At 34.4% G+C, this 21327-nt stretch overlaps 1 protein-coding gene across 6 annotated transcripts in view; it reads right to left on the bottom strand.

Annotated features, from left to right (window-relative positions):
- The window catches only part of LOC136039284 (gamma-aminobutyric acid receptor subunit beta-like), a 191217-nt gene that overhangs the window by 79345 nt on the left and 90545 nt on the right, over positions 1-21327 (bottom strand). For 5 of the 6 annotated variants that reach the window (XM_065722867.1, XM_065722866.1, XM_065722870.1 and 2 more), the window contains one exon: positions 5985-6052. In XM_065722867.1, the coding sequence (XP_065578939.1) occupies positions 5985-6052 (68 nt within the window). Of the gene's footprint in view, positions 1-5984; positions 6053-20812; positions 20874-21327 lie in introns of those variants that run through there. The other variant, XM_065722871.1, reaches the window with a different exon arrangement.

Here is a 21327-nt window from a genome sequence, read left to right as displayed (position 1 = left end):
TATGACCAAATATTAGGGGCTGGGCTTACTCTTTATTAAATAAAAAAAAAGTTTTTTCAACTCAAAGTAAGGAGCAATATCAAAATGTAAAAAGAACAGAAATTATTATGTATATGAGGGGGTTTGCCCCTCGTCAATACCTCACTTTTTACATTAAAGTTCGAATTTTTTCCCAACTCTAAGAGGATGAACCCTGAATCACAAAAGCCTAGAATAAATAGCTCTTTTGAAAGTACTAAAAATACATTATTGTAAAGAGCAAGGCATTGACGTGGGGGCAAAGCCCCTCATATACGTAATAATTTCTGTTCCTTTTAAGTTTTGATGTTGCTTCTTACCTTCTGTTGAAAAAACTTGTTTTTTTATTTAATTTCTGGTCGTTTTTTAAATGAATCTGGAAAACACCGGCGTCCCCTTCATGTAACATTCTCTTTTCCCATGAAAAGCTCCTCCATGAAAAGATCCTCCCACATAGCCTCCTCCCCCTGAACCCCCTTCCTCGACGTCTCCCCTGAAAACGTCTGTAAATTTCCTAATAACCAATACTATATGTAAACAATGGACAAAATCCATAGCTTGCAGCCCTTTCCCTGGGGACTGTTAGGGATTAAGTCGTCCTAAGAGACAAAGTGATTGGATTTTTTTACTATGCCGAACAAAATGGCTATCTCAAAATTTTTATCCGGTGACCTTGGGAAAAAATTGATCGTTGGAGGGGGCCTAGTTGTCCTCCAGTTTTTTGGTTACTTAAAAAGGGCACTAGAACTTTTAATTTTCGTTCAAATGAGCCCTCTCACGAGATTCTAAGACCACTGGGTCGATACGATCATCCCTGGGAAAAAACAACAAACAAACACAAATCCGTGATCTCTCTTCTGGCGAAAATATACAGACTTCCAAATTTTTTCAGATAGGAACTTGAAGCTTTACATCAGGGTTCTCTCGGACGCGGTACCCGATGATGTGATTTTCATTAAAATTCTACGACATTTAGCAGGTGTTTCCCCCTTTTTTCAAAAATAATGCAAATTTTCTCAGGCTCGTAAATTTTGATAGGTAAGACTAAACATGATGAAACATATATATTTAAAATCAGCATAAAAATCTAATTTTATTGATTTATCTATTGGTATCAAAATTCAGTTTTTTAAAGTTTTGGTTACTATTGAGCCGGGCCACTCCTACTTAGAGTTTCTTTCCATGAACTGTTTGACTAGACTGCCCGACAACCACGATACCATACTGATCATAACTGGATAGCTGTACCTTAAAAAAATGTAGCAATCTACTACTATTGGTACTATCTTTCCATGCACCAACTTTGTCAAAGCTAGGATAACATCGACCCGCATTTGTATCACCTTGAAAATTAAAATCCCTTATTAAAAACACCATATTCTATCGTGCATATTATTATTTGTTCTTGTAACTCTATTTAAATCCAGTTGAGTCAGTCCTGGCTCCGTCATTCAGTTCCAAAGGGAATATGCTACAATAATAATAATAATAATTTATTTGTGACCCACTTGAAACAGCGGAGTATAAAAACAAACACAGAAAAAAAAAACAACAAACAACAACAATGAGTGGCGCCTTGCACTTTTTGGTTGCAAGGCCTTCAACTAGAATTTCATGAATAGGCTACTTTATTCATGACAGGTGCTGCCTTAATAGATCAGTGATTCTTCGCCTAATTTCATGCTTCCTAATACTGGTACATGAGTTTCTGAAATTTCCACGAAGTCCAGAACAAAGTGAACAAATTCACCAGTCATATTTCTAATTTGATAACTGGCTTTCAACCTTGCAACCCTTCATTTCACAATTTCATTTCATTTGAATGATTGAAATTATTATGCCCTCAAGAAAATTACCTGATCTCACCAGTAAAAGTTATGGGCTAATAACTCCTTCTCCAGGGCACACAAAGAACTCCAACTATTCCACAACCGGATAGCAAGAAAGTTAAAGAGACATCCAGTGGAATGGGAGCCTGTGCAAGGAACCTTGAGCCTATCTTGGTCAGTACATATTTTAGCACTTGGTCACGAATTCCTTATTTTTAGCTGCCATCTAACCATACGGAACCGTGATGCATGATAGCCAAGATAAAAATGACTTATTCCTAAAGAAACTCAAAAATGATATACATTTTTAGCAAGATATTAGTATGGAAAGTGTAATTTTCGTTTAGATTCACCTGAGCAGTAATTTGCAAAACGGCTAGAAATACTTAAGAATTAAATAAAAAGAAAAAAGAAAAAAACGAAAAAATTAGAAAAAAGAAATTCCTTAAAATTACGTCCAACTGAAATAAAAATGGTACCGTTGAAATCTCTGGTATCGCTTTTTTCTTTAGCTGGAGGTTTACAGTCCCCACTTTCAATAACAAAAAATCCCCTTTTTGCATATGTAGCATTGGCCAATCTCCTTTTTTCTTTTTGATCCGATGGTAATCATATCAAACCAGCGGCTATGGTATTTCGCAGGAGGGTGTTTTGAGCCAAAATGATATCTAGTGCCCTTTTTGAGTAACTAAGCAGACCACACTACAAAAGAATGATATTTTCTGTTATTTTGTGCTGCAGAAAATCAATTTGACTACAAATAGGGCCAAAGTGCCAGAGGCAGGTAAGTCTAAGGAAAATCTAATTTTTATTTTCTAAGACATTACAGTTCCTTTTGTTGGAACCTGAGGAAAACTACATTTAGTATGGGTGGCAAGACTTTTTCCCAGGTGGTTTTGACATGCTCTTTAAGATAGAAATACACGTTTTGCAAAATTAACTAATATTCAATGAGGCATTACTGAATCAGAGGGCCTGGAAAAAGAACCGAGAGCGAAGGAAACAAGCGTTGATGGTATCATAGATGCTGGCAAAGAAGATTTCAACTATGGTGTTATGTTGCAGGTTATCTCAAGACGGAAGGATTTAGGTAACTTGCAGAAACTATTGCCAGAATTAAAAGTCCATTTCAGAAAAAAGTTTAGGCCCTCGTCTAGTCAATTGTCAAAATGACTCGGATGACAATATCTTTTACAGCGTTGATTTAGAGGAGCTCTATAGCTTTTTCTTTTGTTTTTCTTGTTGTTTTTTTGTTTTTGTTTTTTTGTGAATTTTATTTCTTGTTTGCATTTAATGTTTTTTTCTCTATAGTTCGTTTTTTTGTGCGTGTGTGTGTGTTTGTTTTATTTTTTGGGTTTATTTAGTGTAAAAAAAATTTCTATAGTTATTATTTTTCGTTTTTTGTATATTTTCCATTTTTTGTGTGTATTTCATTGTTTTTACTCGACATTTTAATACTTTTATAGTGTTTTTGTGGGTAAGAAATAAATTATTATTATTATAAGACCAAGCATCAAGAGCTACTACAGGCGATACCGTTTAAAAGATAAGCGAAAGAACCAATGGGGAAGAAAAACACAACAGCGGCTGAAGAAAATTAAAGGAAGACGATAAATTAAAGGATCCATTCTAATATACTATTAAATACAAAACAAGTTTTTTATTGTTTTAAAAAGTAGAGTTGCGAGAAAGAATCAAACTTTAGCGCAAGGAGCGGGGTGTCGAGGAGGAAAAGCCCCTTTCATATACGGAGTAATTTCTGTTCGTTTTAAGTTTTAATGTCGCTCCTTATTTTCATTTCAAAAAACTGTTTTTTTTTTATTTAATTTCGGAAAGTTTTTGAATTAATGCATGTCTGATTTTGGCTCTCCGTACATAAATTATTAAAACGAAATTTTTCATATTAATTCTTTTTTTGGCTAAATGGCTTTCTCTTAGTTTTGATCAGACGATTTTGAGAAATAAGGGGTAGGGAAGGAGGTCTAGTTGCCCTCCAATTTTTCGGTTACTTAAAAAGGCAACTAGATCTTTTAATTTTTAACGAACGTTTTTATAGTAAAAAAAAATACGTAACTTAAGAATTAACTTACGTAACAAACTTTTATATTCCTATATTTTTGATTATATATATATATATATATATATATATATATATATATATATATATATATATATATATATATATATATGTATATATATATATATATATATATATATATTTATATATATATATATATATATATATATATATATATATATATATATATATATATATATATATATATATATATATATATATATATATATATATGAGGGGGTTGGTCCCCTCGTTAATACCTAGCTCTTCACACTAAATCTTGTTTTGTCCCAATTCTTTAAGAATGACCCCTGAATCAGAAAGGCCGTAGAATAAATAGTTGAAATTACTTAAGACTGGAATTTGATTGGAATACTTGAGGTTGAAATTACTTAAGATTATTTTTGTAGATTGGACCTTGAAATTTTTTCTATAGGGTTCTATGATACGCTGAATGCGATGGTGCAATTTTCGTTAAGATCTTATGACTTTTAGGGGGTGTTAACCCCTATTTTCCAAAATAAGGCAAATTTTCTCAGGCTCGTAACTTTTGATGACAAAGACTAAATTTGATGAAACTTATATATTTAAAATTAGCATAAAAATCCAATTCTTTTAATATATCTTTTAGCATCGAAATTCCGTTTTTTAGAGTTTCGTTTACTATTTAGCCGGGTCGCTCCTTACTACAGTTCGTTACCACGAACTGTTTGATTATCCAAAACAGACAATATCCCAAAGAAATAACGATGAGTAATAGAAATTGGATAGCATATTTTTAAGCAAAATCAGCAATGGATTATTTCTTTTCTATAAAATCTATTCAAGCCAAAGATATATTTGGAACCTGGCTTTAGACCAATTGTCATTAGTTCTTACTACTCGCCGGGTAAGCCGTCCATCGGATCTGTTGGTCGTGGCTCACTCTTTAATAGATTATAGTCAAAAACAAAACAAAGATGATTGTTTTCTTTTCGTTGTAATACTACACGAGGAATATTGGTAAATGTTTAAATCTCACACCATAGTCGGTATTTAAGCGTCATGAGTTCAGCACTAATCTGGGGTTAATATTTCTGTATAGAATTCCAATATCAAAATAAAAACAAAAAAGTATATAGTTCCCAAATTGACTTTGATTTTCTCCAGAGTTAGCTTTTAAAGAATTCTGAAATTTCTGCTTGTAATCTAAGGCTATTATACTAATAAAAACTTCCAAATCTGAAAATATAAGGTACACATTCACAAAAGCTAGAAATTTTGCACCATCAGAGTAATGCAAAAAATTACAATCTTTTTGATCAAAGGGCACTTGGGCCTGTAAGACATCCCAAATGCCCACTCCAACCCAAACTTAGCTTATATAGACACGTTTTTGCCTCTCTTGACTTATGGTTGCTCAAGGGCTATTTAAGGAATGACTAAATTTTAAAATGCAAGATTTAAAAATAACTTTAATCGCAGTACGATTCTCCTAAAACATCTCATAAAGGACAATGAGATTATTATGGGGAAAGCATGTATAGATTAAGGAGAACGGCCCCTGAAATTGTAGCTACGGGGATTTAACTCCAATGTATTCCCCACTCAAATTACTCTGCAGAAGAGAATATAATCTACTCAACGCCCAGTAATATATTCCCATACCCATTAACTATGGTTCATTTTATATTAACACCATCAACCGAAAAGCTGAGAGATGAGGAGTCAATCCACACTAAATAACAACAAAAAGGGTAATCAGCCCCAAAAATCTGTTAAAACAAATGGGCCCCCAGAACAGCTGCTCATTAACCGAAATCTGATGGAATGCTATGTTGTTTACTCAGATAATTCTTCCTTGGGGTAAAGGGGTTGGCACTTTTCAAAGTCACCCTGAAGCATTGTTTGCAGTCATGATTCTAGCTGGGCAAACTCGCTATCAGTTTGTTTCACGAATAAATAGAAAATATGCCAATTATAAGCTACACAATAGATAGTACATTAAACAAGAAGTAATAGTAAGGAAATATAAAATCAGTTTAATAATAATAATAACTAATGATAATAAAACAACTCACCATTCCAACTTCAGACATGGAGCTGATACTGACAATAAACAAAGTGATACCGACATCTACTGGCGGACCTGTAAACGGTTAATGTGAGAATCAAAAGATTGACTTTATGTAACCTGTTTTATAACAAGAATAAAACTTATTTGACTTGCTTTATTCAATTTGGAGAACACAATCAGGTAGATAGGGAATTGGAAAACTATACCAATCTTTAAACGGCTTTCAATGGTGTTTACATTGTGGACAATAGAGTAAGAAACGAATTACATTACAAATTCAGATAACTATTTCTATTTTATGTCAATATTGGAAGAGGGATCTCCCTCTCCTTCCAGTGCATACTAGGACATACAAGTTTTATTTTACAACTTAAAATTGAAGCAGGCTTTTCAAATAAATAAACACTGATTAAGTTTAAATCCAGTAGTAGATATCTCAGACGGGAAATGTAAACCTATGACCAACATTTTTTAATAAGAAGTAAAACGGGTGGGGTGACATGAAAAATTGAAAACCAATTCACTTTCTTTATTAGAGGCTTTATTGCTGTCCAAATCAAGATTCACATGCCTCCCTGTTGTTTTTTGACCACTTCTACTGGAAAAGAAAGTTGCAGGGGGTTCATTTAATTAGAAACGGAAGATCATAGTACACGTATGTACTGTAATTTCAGCATAAGGCAGTGATTGTAGGGCAACCAGCAATTCTTTCATGTCTTTTTTAATACCCTACCCCTCCGAAACCTCCAAATCAGTCGGGGCAAAAATTTGAGAAAGTCATTTTGTTAAAACTTCGTAAAGGTCCAAATAGATACGCCTTTAGGAATTGCACGACCCAACAGTCCCTGGGCTTAAATATGAATTTTATACTTGGAATAGAGAGCCATGCAGACCCTGCATGTATGACTGACTCAGAACTCTTATGGTTCGGTCCCTGGGTCAAGAAAACACAGATTTTGCTGGTTCAAGACGGATTTAGGGGGCCTGTACATTGTACCCCTGCACACTGCCTCTGACCTCAGGTTGAGCAAATGCTTCGTGAGAACAAATGCTGATCCATCTTACCACTAAACTATGCATAGATTAAAAGTCCCAGAAAAGCTTAAAGTGCTGAAATCTTTTTATAAATCGTAAATGGAAATTCTTTACCAACTTCCCTCTTCCCAAACACAGTATTTGAATTCGACTTTCCACCTCCTCTCTTTCAATTTCTAACAGTATCTGGAAACTTTAACTCCATCCCCCCTAACTGTTTCCAAGACAATGCATATATGCTATCTCGGTGGTCTGACTCACACAGTGTCTTTCAATTTACTTCTGTCCCCTTCCCAAGTCAAATATTGGTAGGAACAACTTGACCCACTCCTCCCATAACACTTCCTGGAAGTTTGACTTAATTCCCAAAGCCGTTCCCGAAATTCTAAGCATAATTTGAAAAGGCGGTGGCAAATGCTGGTTTCGATTTACTCAGATACACGTGTCATTTCCAGAGTATACTTGTGCGAAATTCCCGGAACCTTGGCCTAGCGAGCCAATCCTAAGAGCTTCCGGTTGGTCGGCGAAACAAGACTAGACATAGCTGCATTTTATACTAAAATAAATCTGTAAATCTGTAATGTGGGTAATGTCGGCTCCACAGGTATACTTATGGGAACTATTGATAGTTATGATTAAAACAGCTGTCTTAAAATCTTGAACCAAAATCGTAAAGGGATAATGGGGTGCTGGTTGCACTTTTGGCGTTAAGACTTTCTATTTTAGATTAAATGAAAAAACTAGTTTTTTCAACTGAAAGTATGAAGCAATATTAAAATTTAAGACGAACAGAAACTATTACGTATTTAAGGGGGATTGCCCTCTCGTCAATATCTACTCTTTACTCTAAAATTCAAATTTTCTTCCAATTCTTTAGGAATCATCCCTCAATCACAAAGGGTTAAATTAGAATAAATAGCTCTTTCGAAAGTACTAAAAAACCTTAGCGTAAAGAGCGAGGTAATTAAGAGGGGCTAAGATCCTTATAAACGTAGTAATTTCTTTTTGACTCTTTTTCAAAAATGACTCTTTTTCACAAATCTGCTTTTTAGAACAATAAAAAACTTTAGCATAAATAGCGAGGCACTGAGGAGAGGACAGCTGCTTTCATATATGAAATGTTTTCTGTTCGTTTTAAGTTTTAATGCCGGTCCTTACTTTCAGATAAGAAAAAGTTTTTTTATTTAATATAAACAAGGGGTAAAATTCATAGCTTGTAACCCTCTCTCGGGGGCTGTGGGGGCTGTGTGGGGGATTAAGTCATCCTCAAAGACATAGTTATTAGATTTTTCAACTACATTGAACAAAATGGCTATTTCAAAATTTTGATCGGGTGATTTGAGGAAAAAAGTGAGCGTAGGAGGGGGCCTAGTTGCTCTTCAATTTTTTGGTCACTTAATAAGGGCTCTATAGCTTCTAATTTTCGTTTTAATGAGTCCTTCTTGCAATATGTTAGGACCACTGGGTCGATATGATCACCCCTGGAAAAAAAACAAATAAACACACATCCTGGCCCCCAACCCCCCATTGCACTTCCTGGCTGAAGGGTCAAGAAACGGAGATCAGCACCGCCGGTACGGACTGTAAAGTCTAATGCCGTATCCTTTACCTTTTTTTTACCGTGATCTTTCTTCCTGCAAAAAATACAAAATTCCACATTTTTGCATATAAGAGCTTGAAACCTCTATAGTGAAGTTCTCTGATACGCTGAATCTGACAGAGTGATTTTCATTAAGATTCTACGACTTTTAGAGGGAGTTCCTCCCTTTTTAGAAAATAGGACACATTTGTTAAGGCTCGTAACTTGTGATGGATGAAAGAGAATTTTGATGAACCCTACATATTTGAAATCAGCACCAAAAATCCTCTTCTTTTGATGGGTCTATTGATATGAAAATTCTACTTTTTAGAGTTTCAGTTGCCATTGAGCCGGGTCGCTCCATACTTATAGTTCGTTACCAAGAACTGTTTGATGAAGACCAGTGTAAGCCAAAAGATTAGCTGGACCAAAAATAAAGAAAACATGTTCGCCTTCAGTAAGTCGATGCTTTTACGTTGACTATGATATACAGTCATTTTAATGAGCTGTTAGTTCGAGATTTAATTAATGTATTTACAGCGTTGTCTAGCTGCTCACCAACTGTAAGGGAGGGTTCAATTCACTTTTTTTTACGGGAGAAGGGTCTGAAATCTCAAAATCTCCTTTTAAGCCAGTTTTTTCGAATTTCCTTGAGACATTCAGGTTAGTTCAGAGAGGAGGTGATTGCTTCGTCCAGAGCCTTGCGTCATTTGAAGGAATATTTTAGAACAAACGTTCATCGTGATAGAAAAAGGGAAAAATTTACCGTCTGTCTATATAATTATCCAATTAAATTATTAAATAATTGTAAAAACTAATTAATTAAGCACAATCAGGTTGTTTATGTCTCTTCTTTTGAACTTCTGTTTTTTTATTTTAATAATAGAACAAAAATATTCAAACTGAAAGTGAGAAGTAATGTCAAGACTTAAAACGAGTAGAAACTATTTTATTCTATTGAAGAGGGAGTCTGCCCCCTCTTCAATCCCTCATTCTTTACATTAAAGTAATAAACTTCTTTAAAAAAACATGTCCCGTATAAACCCAACGGTCCTTGTGTTTGAGCAGTCTTTCTTACGGAATTGTAACAAAAAGTCGAACATCAACGCAAGGAACAAGGGCCTAAGGAGGGGATAGCCTCCTCACATACAGGTTAATCTGTTCATTTTTGGTTTTCACATTGCTCCTTTCTTTTAGTCGGAAAAAAACGTTTTTATTTTATTTAATCTTGTAACAACACCTAACTGCACAAGGGTTGCTTCAGGGTTTGGCTCAAGGTTTATGTTCTATTAGACCAAAGAGATCGGGTTCAAGGGTGGTAAAATAGGATATGGGTTAGGAAATACAAAGCCTTAACCCACAAGTGAACCTCACGAACAAAATTACAGACTTTGGAAGAAAATTTGTTTGCTTGGTTCTTAGGCTTTGTAACAGCCTATTAACTTTAACCTCAAGCTCTTTTCAGAAATAAAATAAAGTTTATTATTTGGAATCGACAAAAAAAATTAAATACGAGACTTAATTTTCTTTTAAGCAATATTGCTATTGGGAATAAAAATCGTGCTGTCATACAGATAGTAGTATATTTTTTTTTATCAAATCAAAAAACTTTAAATAATTTTTATCATGATCCATTTATTATATATTGAGAGTGCTCATTTTATTTGTGTTTGAAATGTTCTATTTTGCCATTCGTTAATTTCATTGAACTAAAATTTGATAAGTTTGCTAACAAATAACTTCTTGAATGCCTTAATTCTATTTCTAATTCTGAGCCTTAAACATATTAAAAAAATCTGATCAAATCTCAATTGGCTTTTTGGAGATATTTTTTCCCTATTTTCGAAAATCATGCAAATTTTTTCAGGCATGTAGCATTAGATGGTAACAAAAAAACTTAATGAGTTTTATACATTTGGAATAAGTATAAAAACTTTTTTTTTATGAATTCCGTTTTTAGCTTTTATATAACCATTTGGACGAGTCGCTCCTTAAATACAGTTCGTTACCACGAACTGTTCTATTACCAGTTATAAATTAACACCAGTACAAGGCGTCTTAACATGTAAAAATGCAGATTTCGTTTCATTTTAGCAATTTTAAAATCAGCAAATAAACATGAGAGAATTTAAACCAAAATCCTGCAGTAATTTCATCCAACACGTGTCGTATGTCTCATCCTGCCCATTTTAAAATACATTCCCAAATAATTTTTCAAGATATAAGACTACTAGGCTTTAAAAGTTTTCCCTCCAAAAGGTTTGTGTTTGCTATGTATATCTTTATAGCTATGATGTTAATGCTAGAATTACAAAATCGAATGATGAATATGCTGAAATCATTATTCTAGGTTAATTATTATTAATTTTTAACCGGGAAATTCCTTCATTATAACAAGGGGTGCCATTTCACGAAATACTGGGGAGGAATCTATTTTTTAAAATCAGCGAGAGGCAATCTGGTTATTCTTTGGGGGTAGAGATGAATGCAGATATAGATATTTTTTGCAACAAAAGCTGCTTTGCGCCATGGCCAAAAAAAAGGACACAAAATAATTGCACATGACAATATCACACTTAACAAAACATGATACATAAAAATGAAAGAAACATAACAACTGCATAACAAACACAAAAGTAAAATTAAGACTACTCTGTCATCACAGATAGGTAACATGTTATATCGTTTTTTACTTTAAAAGAAAGGTAATTCAGATTTTTAAGTTTAGTTTTTGGTCCAAATTTAATCACTAAAAAGGATTGAAACTTCGCACAAAATTTTCGAGATTTTACTACCACTTAACAAAACATGGTACATAAAAATGAAAGAAACATAACAACTGCGTAACAAACACAAAAGTAAAATTGAGACTACTCTGTCATCACAGATAGGTAACATGTTATATCGTTTTTTACTTTAAAAGAAAGGTAATTCAGATTTTTAAGTTTAGTTTTTGGTCCAAATTTGATCACTAAAAAGGATTGAAACTTCGCACCAAATTTTCGAGATTTTACTACCACTTAACAAAACATGGTACATAAAAATGAAAGAAACATAACAACTGCATAACAAACACAAAAGTAAAATTAAGACTACTCTGTCATCACAGATAGGTAACATTTTATATCGTTTTTTACTTTAAAAGAAAGGTAATTCAGATTTTTAAGTTTAGTTTTTGGTCCAAATTTAATCAATAAAAAGGATTGAAACTTCGCACCAAATTTTCGAGATTTTACTACCACTTAACAAAACATGGTACATAAAAATGAAAGAAACATAACAACTGCATAACAAACACAAAAGTAAAATTAAGACTACTCTGTCATCACAGATAGGTAACATTTTATATCGTTTTTTACTTTAAAAGAAAGGTAATTCAGATTTTTAAGTTTAGTTTTTGGTCCAAATTTAATCACTAAAAAGGATTGAAACTTCGCACCAAATTTTCGAGATTTTACTACCACTTAACAAAACATGGTACATAAAAATGAAAGAAACATAACAACTGCGTAACAAACACAAAAGTAAACTTAAGACTACTCTGTCATCACAGATAGGTAACATGTTATATTGTTTTTACTTTAAAAGAAAGGTAATTCAGATTTTTAAGTTTAGTTTTTGGTCCAAATTTAATCACTTAAAAGGACTGAAACTTCACTCCAAATTTTCAAGTTTTTACTAGTTTGCTTATGCTCGCTTATTATTTGCTTATGATTGCCATAATTTTACATAATGATTTATGATGGTACAAAAAATTTCACATTGACCAAGTTTGGCAGAACCTGTTTAAGCATGAAATGTTGTAACTACCCTAACTTAAACACTTACCATAGAAAATCACGTACAAGGTGTGAAAGCCACTTAAGAATCACACATAGGTTTACGCTTAGCTAAGATCTCTGCAAACCCATGAAATGAATGGTGGGACTAGCCTATATTCTAAAAATAATTAATGAATAAATATTCCTTATAATACTTAGCAATATGATTGTGTTACTACTGCTAACTCGATGCAATGGTTGAATAGTTCAAATTGAGTTCATAAAAACGTTTTGATAAATATTTGGCCGTTTTTTCCTTAATGCTGGATGATTGTCTAAAAACACACTTTCGTTAAGGGTCAGAGTTTTAATTACTTTATGAATAAAGAAAGCAGTTTTTTCCTTATTCGAACTCATCCTCAACAATAATATATATAAATTTGTATTATTGCTTTAAAAAAGGGTCTCATTTTTATCTAATGGAAGAAAAGTTTGTTTATATTTTGTTAAACCATAAGAACCAAAAGTTCCGAAAAACTGGTTTGGATCCTGTGTATGCATTAATATTTTTTTTTTTTTTCGTGTTTCTTGACAAACTGCACATAAAATGCTGACAAAATTCTTTTGACATACAGCTTTCAGTAGTCAAAAATAAAATTTAATACTTGCCAGATGATTCTTGGCGCGGATTTTAATCCTTTAATCCTTTTAATCCTTTAGTTCCTCGGCCTGCTTTATCAGTGAAAGGGACAATATTACGAGAAAAAAGTGGAAAAAAAAGAAGCTATTTAAACGATGTTCGTTAAATGTGAGTTTAACGATGGTTTTGCAGCAACGCCATTACCATAACAATTGATGTTCATAGTTATGCTTTTTAACTTGTAACAAGCTAGAGCCTAATGATTCATGTTCTCTTTCAAGAACTAATGTATACGTTTTTGACTTTCAAATTCAGCCCTCTTAACCAAGATAAGTACCAAATCCAACTTTCTACTATCGAAAACTTGTGCCTCTGTCCCTGACAACGGCTATAAACTCGTTGTTACGTTAAGTGACCTAAGGCTGTCACGTTCCTCTCCATTCTAACAAGTTCCATTTCTGTCTTACCTAAACAAGAATGATGGCATTTATGACTCCACATATTTGAAGTTTTTCGATTTCGACAGACATTCAGAAAAAATAAATAGTCCTCAGATCTTAGAATAGAAGGAACGTGTGCTTTGGCAACCTTGTTGTAAATCCCTGATAACTCTAACTAATTTTTGGTTTTGTTCTAAAATTATTTTTTGACTGCATACTAGCATTAAGGTTTCATTCATGTATAGTCTGCAGTGCACTGAGCTAAGTTGCAAATGTTCCAAAACATAAATTATGTGATTTTAGTCACCGCATTTTTTGTATATAGTAAAATGATTATTTTAAAGATAAGGGGACCAATCTTTAATAAAGAAAGTGAAACTTAAAATCAACAAATTGAATCAAACAGTTCGTGGTAACGAACTTTAGTAAGGAGCGACCCGGCTCAATAGTAACCAAAACTCTAAAAAATGGAATTTTGATACCAATAGTTACATCAAAAGAATCGCATTTTAATGCTGATTTTAAATATATAGGTTTCATCAAGTTTAGTCTTACCCATCAAAAGTTACGAGCCTGAGAAAATTTGCCTTATTTAGGAAAATAGGGAGAAACACCCCCTAAACGTCATAGAAACTTAATGAAAATCACACCATCAGATTCAGCGTATCAGAGAACCCTATTGTACAAGTTCCAAGATCCTCTCTACAAAAATGTGGAATTTTGTAAGTTTCGCCAGAAGACAAATCACGGATGCGTGTTTATTTGTTTGTTTTTTTTCCCAGGGGTGATCGTATCGACCCAGTGGTCCTAGAATTTTGCGAGAGGGCTCATTCGAACGGAAATGAAAAGTTTTAATGCCCTTTTAAGTGACCAAATAAATCGGAGGGCACCTAGGCCCCCTCCCACGCTCATTTTTTTCCCAAAGTAGTCAGATCTAAATTCTGAGATAGCCATTTTATTCAGCATAGTCGAAAAACCTTATAAATATGTCTTTGGGGACGCCTTACTCCCCCACAGTCCCCGTGGGAGGGGCTGCAAGTTGTAAATTTTGACCAGTGTTTGCATATATTAATGGTTATTGGGAAATGTAGAGACGTTTTCAGGGGGATTTTTTGGTTGGGAGGGGGGGGGAGAGTTAAGAAGAGGGGGATATGTGGGAGAAATTTTCAATGGAGGAATTTGTCATGGGGGAAGAAGATTTCCATAAAGGGGGCGCAGCATTTTCTAGCATTATTTAAAAAAACAATGAGAAAATAAATATGAAAACAAATTTTTCAACTGGAAGTATGGAGTAGCATTAAAACTTAAACGAACAGAAAATATTACGCATATAAGGGGTTCACCTCCTCCTAATACCTCACTCTTTACGCTAAAGGATTTTTAGTAATTTCAACTATTTATTCTACAGCCTTTGTGATTCAGGGGACAAAATTTAAGCTTTAATGCAGAGTTATTGACGAGGTATTGACGAGTGGGCAAACCTTCTCATATACGTAATAAAACCATACGAACATAGAAGTTTGTTACGCAAGCTAATTCGTAAGTTACGTATATCTTTTACTAATGAAAACGTTCGTAAAAACTAAAAGTTCTAGTTGCCTTTTTAAGTACCCAAAAATTAGAGAGCAACTGGGCCTCCTTCCCCTCCTTTTTTCGCAAAATAATTCGATAAAAACTATGGGAAAGCCATTTAGCCAAATAAATAAATATACAAATTTCGCTTTAATTATTCATCTGCGGAGAGCCGAAATCAAAACATGGATTAACTAAAAAACGTTCAGAAATTAAATAAGAAAAACAAGTTTTTTTAACTGAAAGTAAGGAGCGACATTAAAAAGTAGAGTTGAGAGAAAGAGTCAAACTTTAGTGCAAAGAGCAGGGCGTTGAATAAGGAGCAGCCCCTTTCATATACGGGGTAATTTCTATTCGTTTTAAGTTTTAATGTCGCTCCTTACTTTCAGTTGAAAAAACTTGTTTTTTTTTATTCAATAAATTGAAGAGGCTACATTCCATCATACTTCTTCATCAATTACGATTAGTCCTTGGATAACGCTGAACAATTTTTTAAATTAAATTTTTTTTAAGGAAAGTGTGACTAACATTAAAACAAAAAAAAAACAAAGAAACGTGTAGGGTACATGAGGAGTACTTCCACCCACTCAACTTTAATTATCTGAAAGCATTTTAGATGAGAGAGAGAGAGAGAGAGAGAGAGAGAGAGAGAGAGAGAGAGAGAGAGAGAGAGAGAGAGAGAGAGAGAGAGAGAGAAGGAGAGAGAAGTTTATTAATATTAAACAGAAGACAATACAAAATACAATTCAAAATCAAATTACAATACACATAATTCCTCTCGAAAGGCTCCATGGCCAGGGATACAAGGGGGATAAGAAAAAAAAACAATTATCATAAAAGCAATAAATTCAATATAGGCAATCACATATAGCAGTTCACAGGCAATATACTTATGGGGAATACAATATAAGCAACAACTAGAAGGAAGAAAAAACATAGAGAACATACCTGAGGCCTGGGAGCAAAATTCAGAGAGCAAAACCAAACACCAATAACAAAACACAGGGGCCATCAACTCTTCAGAGGAAAAAAAAATAATCTATTTGATTCTTTATTAAATGATCCTTAAAACTCCTTTTAAAAGTCCCAAACGAGTGGTATTTCTGCACTGAAGAAGGTAGCGAATTCTAAACCTGTTGACAAGCAATGTGGGGATTGAAATCTGATCGAATAGTTTTGGTAGGCGGAATGTGGATATTATTTGAAGAACGAAGGCTATGTGGAGCTGAATCAGAAATAAACATAGGAGTTTTCCGAAGAGATTTTGGAAGATTGCCGTGAAGCTGATCAAAGACAAAAGAAGCACAAGAAATAATGTAAATAGACCGTAGAATTAAGAACGGTGTTGGTGAAAAATGGTTGGTGTCCATAACCAGACGCTCTGCTTTATTATACATGACGGAAAGTGACCGGAGCGTAGACGGAAAAGTAGACATCCATGCAATGGAGCAATAAGAAACATATGACTGGACAAGACAGAAAAAAAAGAAGTTTCAGAATAGATCCAGGAAATGTGTGTCTAAGTTTTCGAATGATACCCAAACTCCGTGAGACCTTAACCCTAATCATGGCTACATGGTTTCTGAATGAAAGATTCGCATCAAGCAGGATACCAAGACATTTGTGACACAAGACCCTTGTGACACCTGAAGATGTGTAAGCTGAGGGAAAGCTATACCAATTCGAGAAAAAATAAGAAACTGTGATTTACCAACATTCAAGACCAAGTAATTGGCATTAAACCATGATATAACTCTCTCGAATATTGCCACAGGGTTAGACTTGATATCACATTCCGTCTTCCCAAATGTCCCAAGTGTGGTATCATCAGCAAAAGCAACAAGAAAATCTTCATTAGAAGAAGTATTGGAACACGACTGAGCATCAGGCTCACACAGCTTGCAACATGCCAGAGGCCTGGTGTTTTTACAGCCGAAATCAGATCATTAGCATAAATCAAAAATAAAATGGGACCAAGAACAGATCCCTGTGGGACGCCATAATATACTTCAGAAGGGCTCCAGAAAAGTGGATCAATTGAAATAAGTCTACCAGAGACATATGAATCTAACAAAAAATAAGCGTTTGATCTTGTACCAATATGCGATAGTTTCCAAAGAAGAATCCGATGAGTCAAGGAATCAAAAGCTTTACGAACATTCAAAAATAAAGCTGCCGGGATATGACCAGAATCTATTGCCAAATGAATGAAATTTGATAAAGCTGCGCAAGCATGCTCCGTAGTGTGACTCCCTCTGAATCCAAACTGGAAATCATTCAAAAATCCTTTGCATCCAGAAAACTAAGAAGCCTGGATAGCATAGCCTTCTTGAAAATTTTGCTGAAAACAGATAGGAGAGAAATTGGCCTATAATTAGCAGGATCACTCCGAGAACCACCTTTATAGGGTACTATAACCTTAGCTCACTTGAGAGATTCAGGAAAAAAACCTTTCTCGAAAGACAGATTGACGAGCTTAGTCAGTGGTGACTGAATAGTAGGCAGAATTGCACGGATAACCCTTGTAGGAATTTTGACTGGTCCTGAAGAGGATGATCCTTTAAGAGCATTCACGATACGAGCTACCTCAAGTTCAGAAACCGAATTCAAGACCATCGAATTCAAAAATGAGGGTCAAAGAAAGGCTCTGAAATAGCAACGAGAAGTTGCAGAGGAAGCAGTTACCTTTCCTATGTTAGCAAAATAAGAGGTAGACTGTAGCTGAACATGTACATGTTCACACTCCAGAACATGTAACAGAACATGTAACACTCCTAGGACGGTTTTACCATCGATTATCAGCATTGAAGGAGCTGAAGGCAGAGGGGGAGTAGGTCTAAGAACTGAATTAATTAAATACCATGTCTTCCTAACGTCCTTCCCACATTTAGAAAATTTCCTATAATAACACTGAGACTTTGCCTTGTGACGAAGAGAATTAAATATACTCCTATAGGCCTTGAATCATTTGTGATGAGCTAAAGATGGTGAAGCCTTGTAAAGCTTCCACAAATAATTTTTCCTTTTCCAGCCTTAATGGTGACCTGAAGTCATCCATGGATTCAGTGGTGCTATCCTTTTCGAAGTATGGGGCGCTGGACCCCGATTGTAAGTTTCCAGGATTCCTTCTTTAACTAAATCAGAAAAGGAACCAAAAGAGTGGTTAAAATCTGAATCAGAAGCCAAACTACCCCATGGTACATCAGCCAGACGAGAATTAAGTAGACTTAGCTCAGTCTCACCATAACGGAAAAATGGGAGATGAGATGGTGATGTTATACGCTGCGCTTGATCAGCATTGAACAGGAAATAGCTGGAAAATGATCAGAAATATCACTAACCGGCACCAAATTATGCAAGACATCTAGTGACGAAAAAATATCATCGATAAGAGACGTTTGTGTTTCAGTAGCTCGGGTTGGTATACAAACTAAAGGTAGAGTTCCCGAAGAGAGCATCATTGACAAAAAATGAGTAGTTGAAGCAGAATTTTGATCCAGCAGGTTAAGGTTAAAATCACCCATAAGAATTAGTTCATAGGGATGTTTTTGGACTGAGTCCAAAACTTCTTCCAGAATTTTCAAAAACGAAGGAATAGATCCACTGGGGGACCTATAAACCAAACCGACGACTAAATACTTACGCATTGATTTAATCTCAATAAATAGGGATTCAAAGATTCCTTCCTCATTTCTGCTCAAATCATTTCGGACATAATATGCAAGACGATCAGCAAAATAAAGCATAAGGCCACCTCTCGGCATCTGTTTCCTATTCAGCCTCTCCATCCTATATCCTGGAATATCTAAAAGGATATCCCTTTTTGAATCCAGGAAAGTTTCACATAATCCTATAACATCAGGAGTTCCATCACTAAAGATCCGTTTCAGCTCATCAAAAGACGAGCAATGTCCCTGAATGTTAAGATGAAACACAAAGAAAATATCATCTCGTTTAGAGGAGGCAGAACTATTTAATTGCGAAACATACTTACTTTCAAAAACCGAGTTAGAATCATTATTCATCTGATTTCTACTTCCAATTGAATTATTAATAATATTTTTAATATCTAAAAGACTATTTTGTAAATCAAGTAAACGATCCCCCAAAGAGTTGATACCAGCCTGGCCACTAACAGAAATCGTCGATTTACTCATGGTGGATGGCAGTTCCGCCCCACGACCAAGCCCACCAGACCACAGGTATAAGGAAAAAACATAAGGAAAAAAGAGTAAAAAATAATATAATCAAGGTATGGATAAATAATGATAATAAAATCAAGGTAAGAATAAATAAAAAAAGGGAAAGAGATGAAAAAAGAAACAAGGAAAAACTAAGAAATAAACAAATAATCAGCACTGTTAACATAAACCATTCATTCATAATCAAAATAATAATATCACCCAAACCATTATCATGCATTGACCTCACGCCAAGGAGTACTCCTCCCCCATTGAAACGGAAAAGCACTAAAACTCACAGTAATTGGGTTTGTTTAATACTATACTGTTGGTGCAAAAACAAAAAAAAAGCAATGCAATAAAAAAGACACTGTTGTAGCAGAAAATACCATAAAATACCATTATATGAGATACCATTACCATTAAATACCATTATATGAGATAAAATACCATTAGCAGAAAATACCATTATATGAGTCACTATTACTATTACTGTTGCATCGGATCAAACTAACTCAACAAATAATTCAAGCAATACATTTTGTTTTATCAAAACACAAAAAGTGTCCGGGCTTCCACAAACTCACTAAACAAAAAAAGAAAAAATATTCAGTCATGTAATCCAGTCCATAGAATTGCCCCGGCCATTTCCTTGCCTTCGTTGTCGTTGTCTTTGAATCAGGCTACTAATATCTGGTGGGACTTCATCAAACAAAAACATTTCCACTGGCCCTTCATTAAGACGACAAATACATAGAGATGGTGGTATGGATCTCGCAATCCAATTTTCAAAACCTGTTTTTTCACGAATACTAGGTTCGGATATCTAAAAGTTTTTTTTTCGAACTTCTCGAACAGATGGGGGAGAATCTGAGGATAAAAAAACATTCTGATTGCCCATGAGAGTCTTTCCACGAAGATTTCGAGCCTGTTTTAGAACTGCCACTTTCAGCTCCCGGTTCTCTATGATAACATTTATCAGCTTTTTTTTCAGGCTTAACATCAGCTATCGTGTATTTGAGTACCTCAAGGATTCCAAGGCATGACGAAATTATGCTATCGAAAATCGCCATAGCGTTTACAGTATCAATCGCTGTCACGTTCCATACTAGAATTTTTTTATCAGTTTCTTTACTTTCCAACTTCATCATTGTATGGTTTATGCTAGATAACTGCGATTTCAGTAAAGAATTTTCATCAACCTGCACAGAAATGTGGCTCTTCAAATCATTGGTATCTACCTCAAGGCTTATCAATTTAGGCTTAATACCTTCCACCTCCGAGTTCGATTCCAATACAGATTCTTCGATCGTAGAAATCCTTTGATCTAATCCTTTAAAATTAACATTCGGCTCATTTAACGTAGTTGAATTTTCTTTAACAGTCTGTAAAACTAGACTCAAACTATCAACAAAACTTGTCAGATTTTTCCTTCTTCCTCTTTCATCCCATTGTACAAAATAGTAATTGAACTCCGAGAAAAAATAGACTGTAGAAATATACTACCACATAAAACTCCTTTAATTAGTCACGTTGGCATCTGAATCTATCCAAAAAAATTCGACAGCAAATTAACCTTCCTGAACACTAAATGAATGGCCCGACGCAAAGTAGGAGTATTTACCTTGGATGCATTCTTGTTTTATCAAAACTTTGTGAGAGTAAATCCGGTTTAACATGTTCACTGAATGAATGCTATAAGTGAACTGATTACAAAAATATAGTTAGCTGGTTCATGTTGGTATTTTATTCACCGACTTCCGAACCTTAGACTGAAAATTATATCTTTTAAAGAAAATGCAATTAAAATACCCTCTCATTTTTTAAATGTTGTGAAAATAACTTAACAAAGTTTATAAGATATTTCTTTTATATCAGAGAATTGCTTTTTGGAACATTGGTGAAAAATACGTCAAACTTCGGTGTTAAAAGTGGTAGTCAAGGGAGCTCAGTCCTCCCCATATGTATGATAATTTCTCTTATTTTTTATTTTAATGTCGATTTCTAGTTTTATTTGAACTGTGTTTTGTTTAATTTCTGCACGATTTTACTGGTGCCGCATAAATTTTATGGGAACTCCCATCTCTACTACCGCCGGTCTTTACAGTAAAGTAAATAAAAAAAACAAGTTTTTTCAAC

Source organism: Artemia franciscana, chromosome 19, assembly GCF_032884065.1.
Source record: "Artemia franciscana chromosome 19, ASM3288406v1, whole genome shotgun sequence".
Classification (NCBI taxonomy): Eukaryota; Metazoa; Arthropoda; class Branchiopoda; order Anostraca; family Artemiidae; genus Artemia; species Artemia franciscana.
The sequence above is the reverse complement of the archived record's forward strand: the minus strand, read 5'-3'. Positions and strand labels throughout refer to the sequence as shown.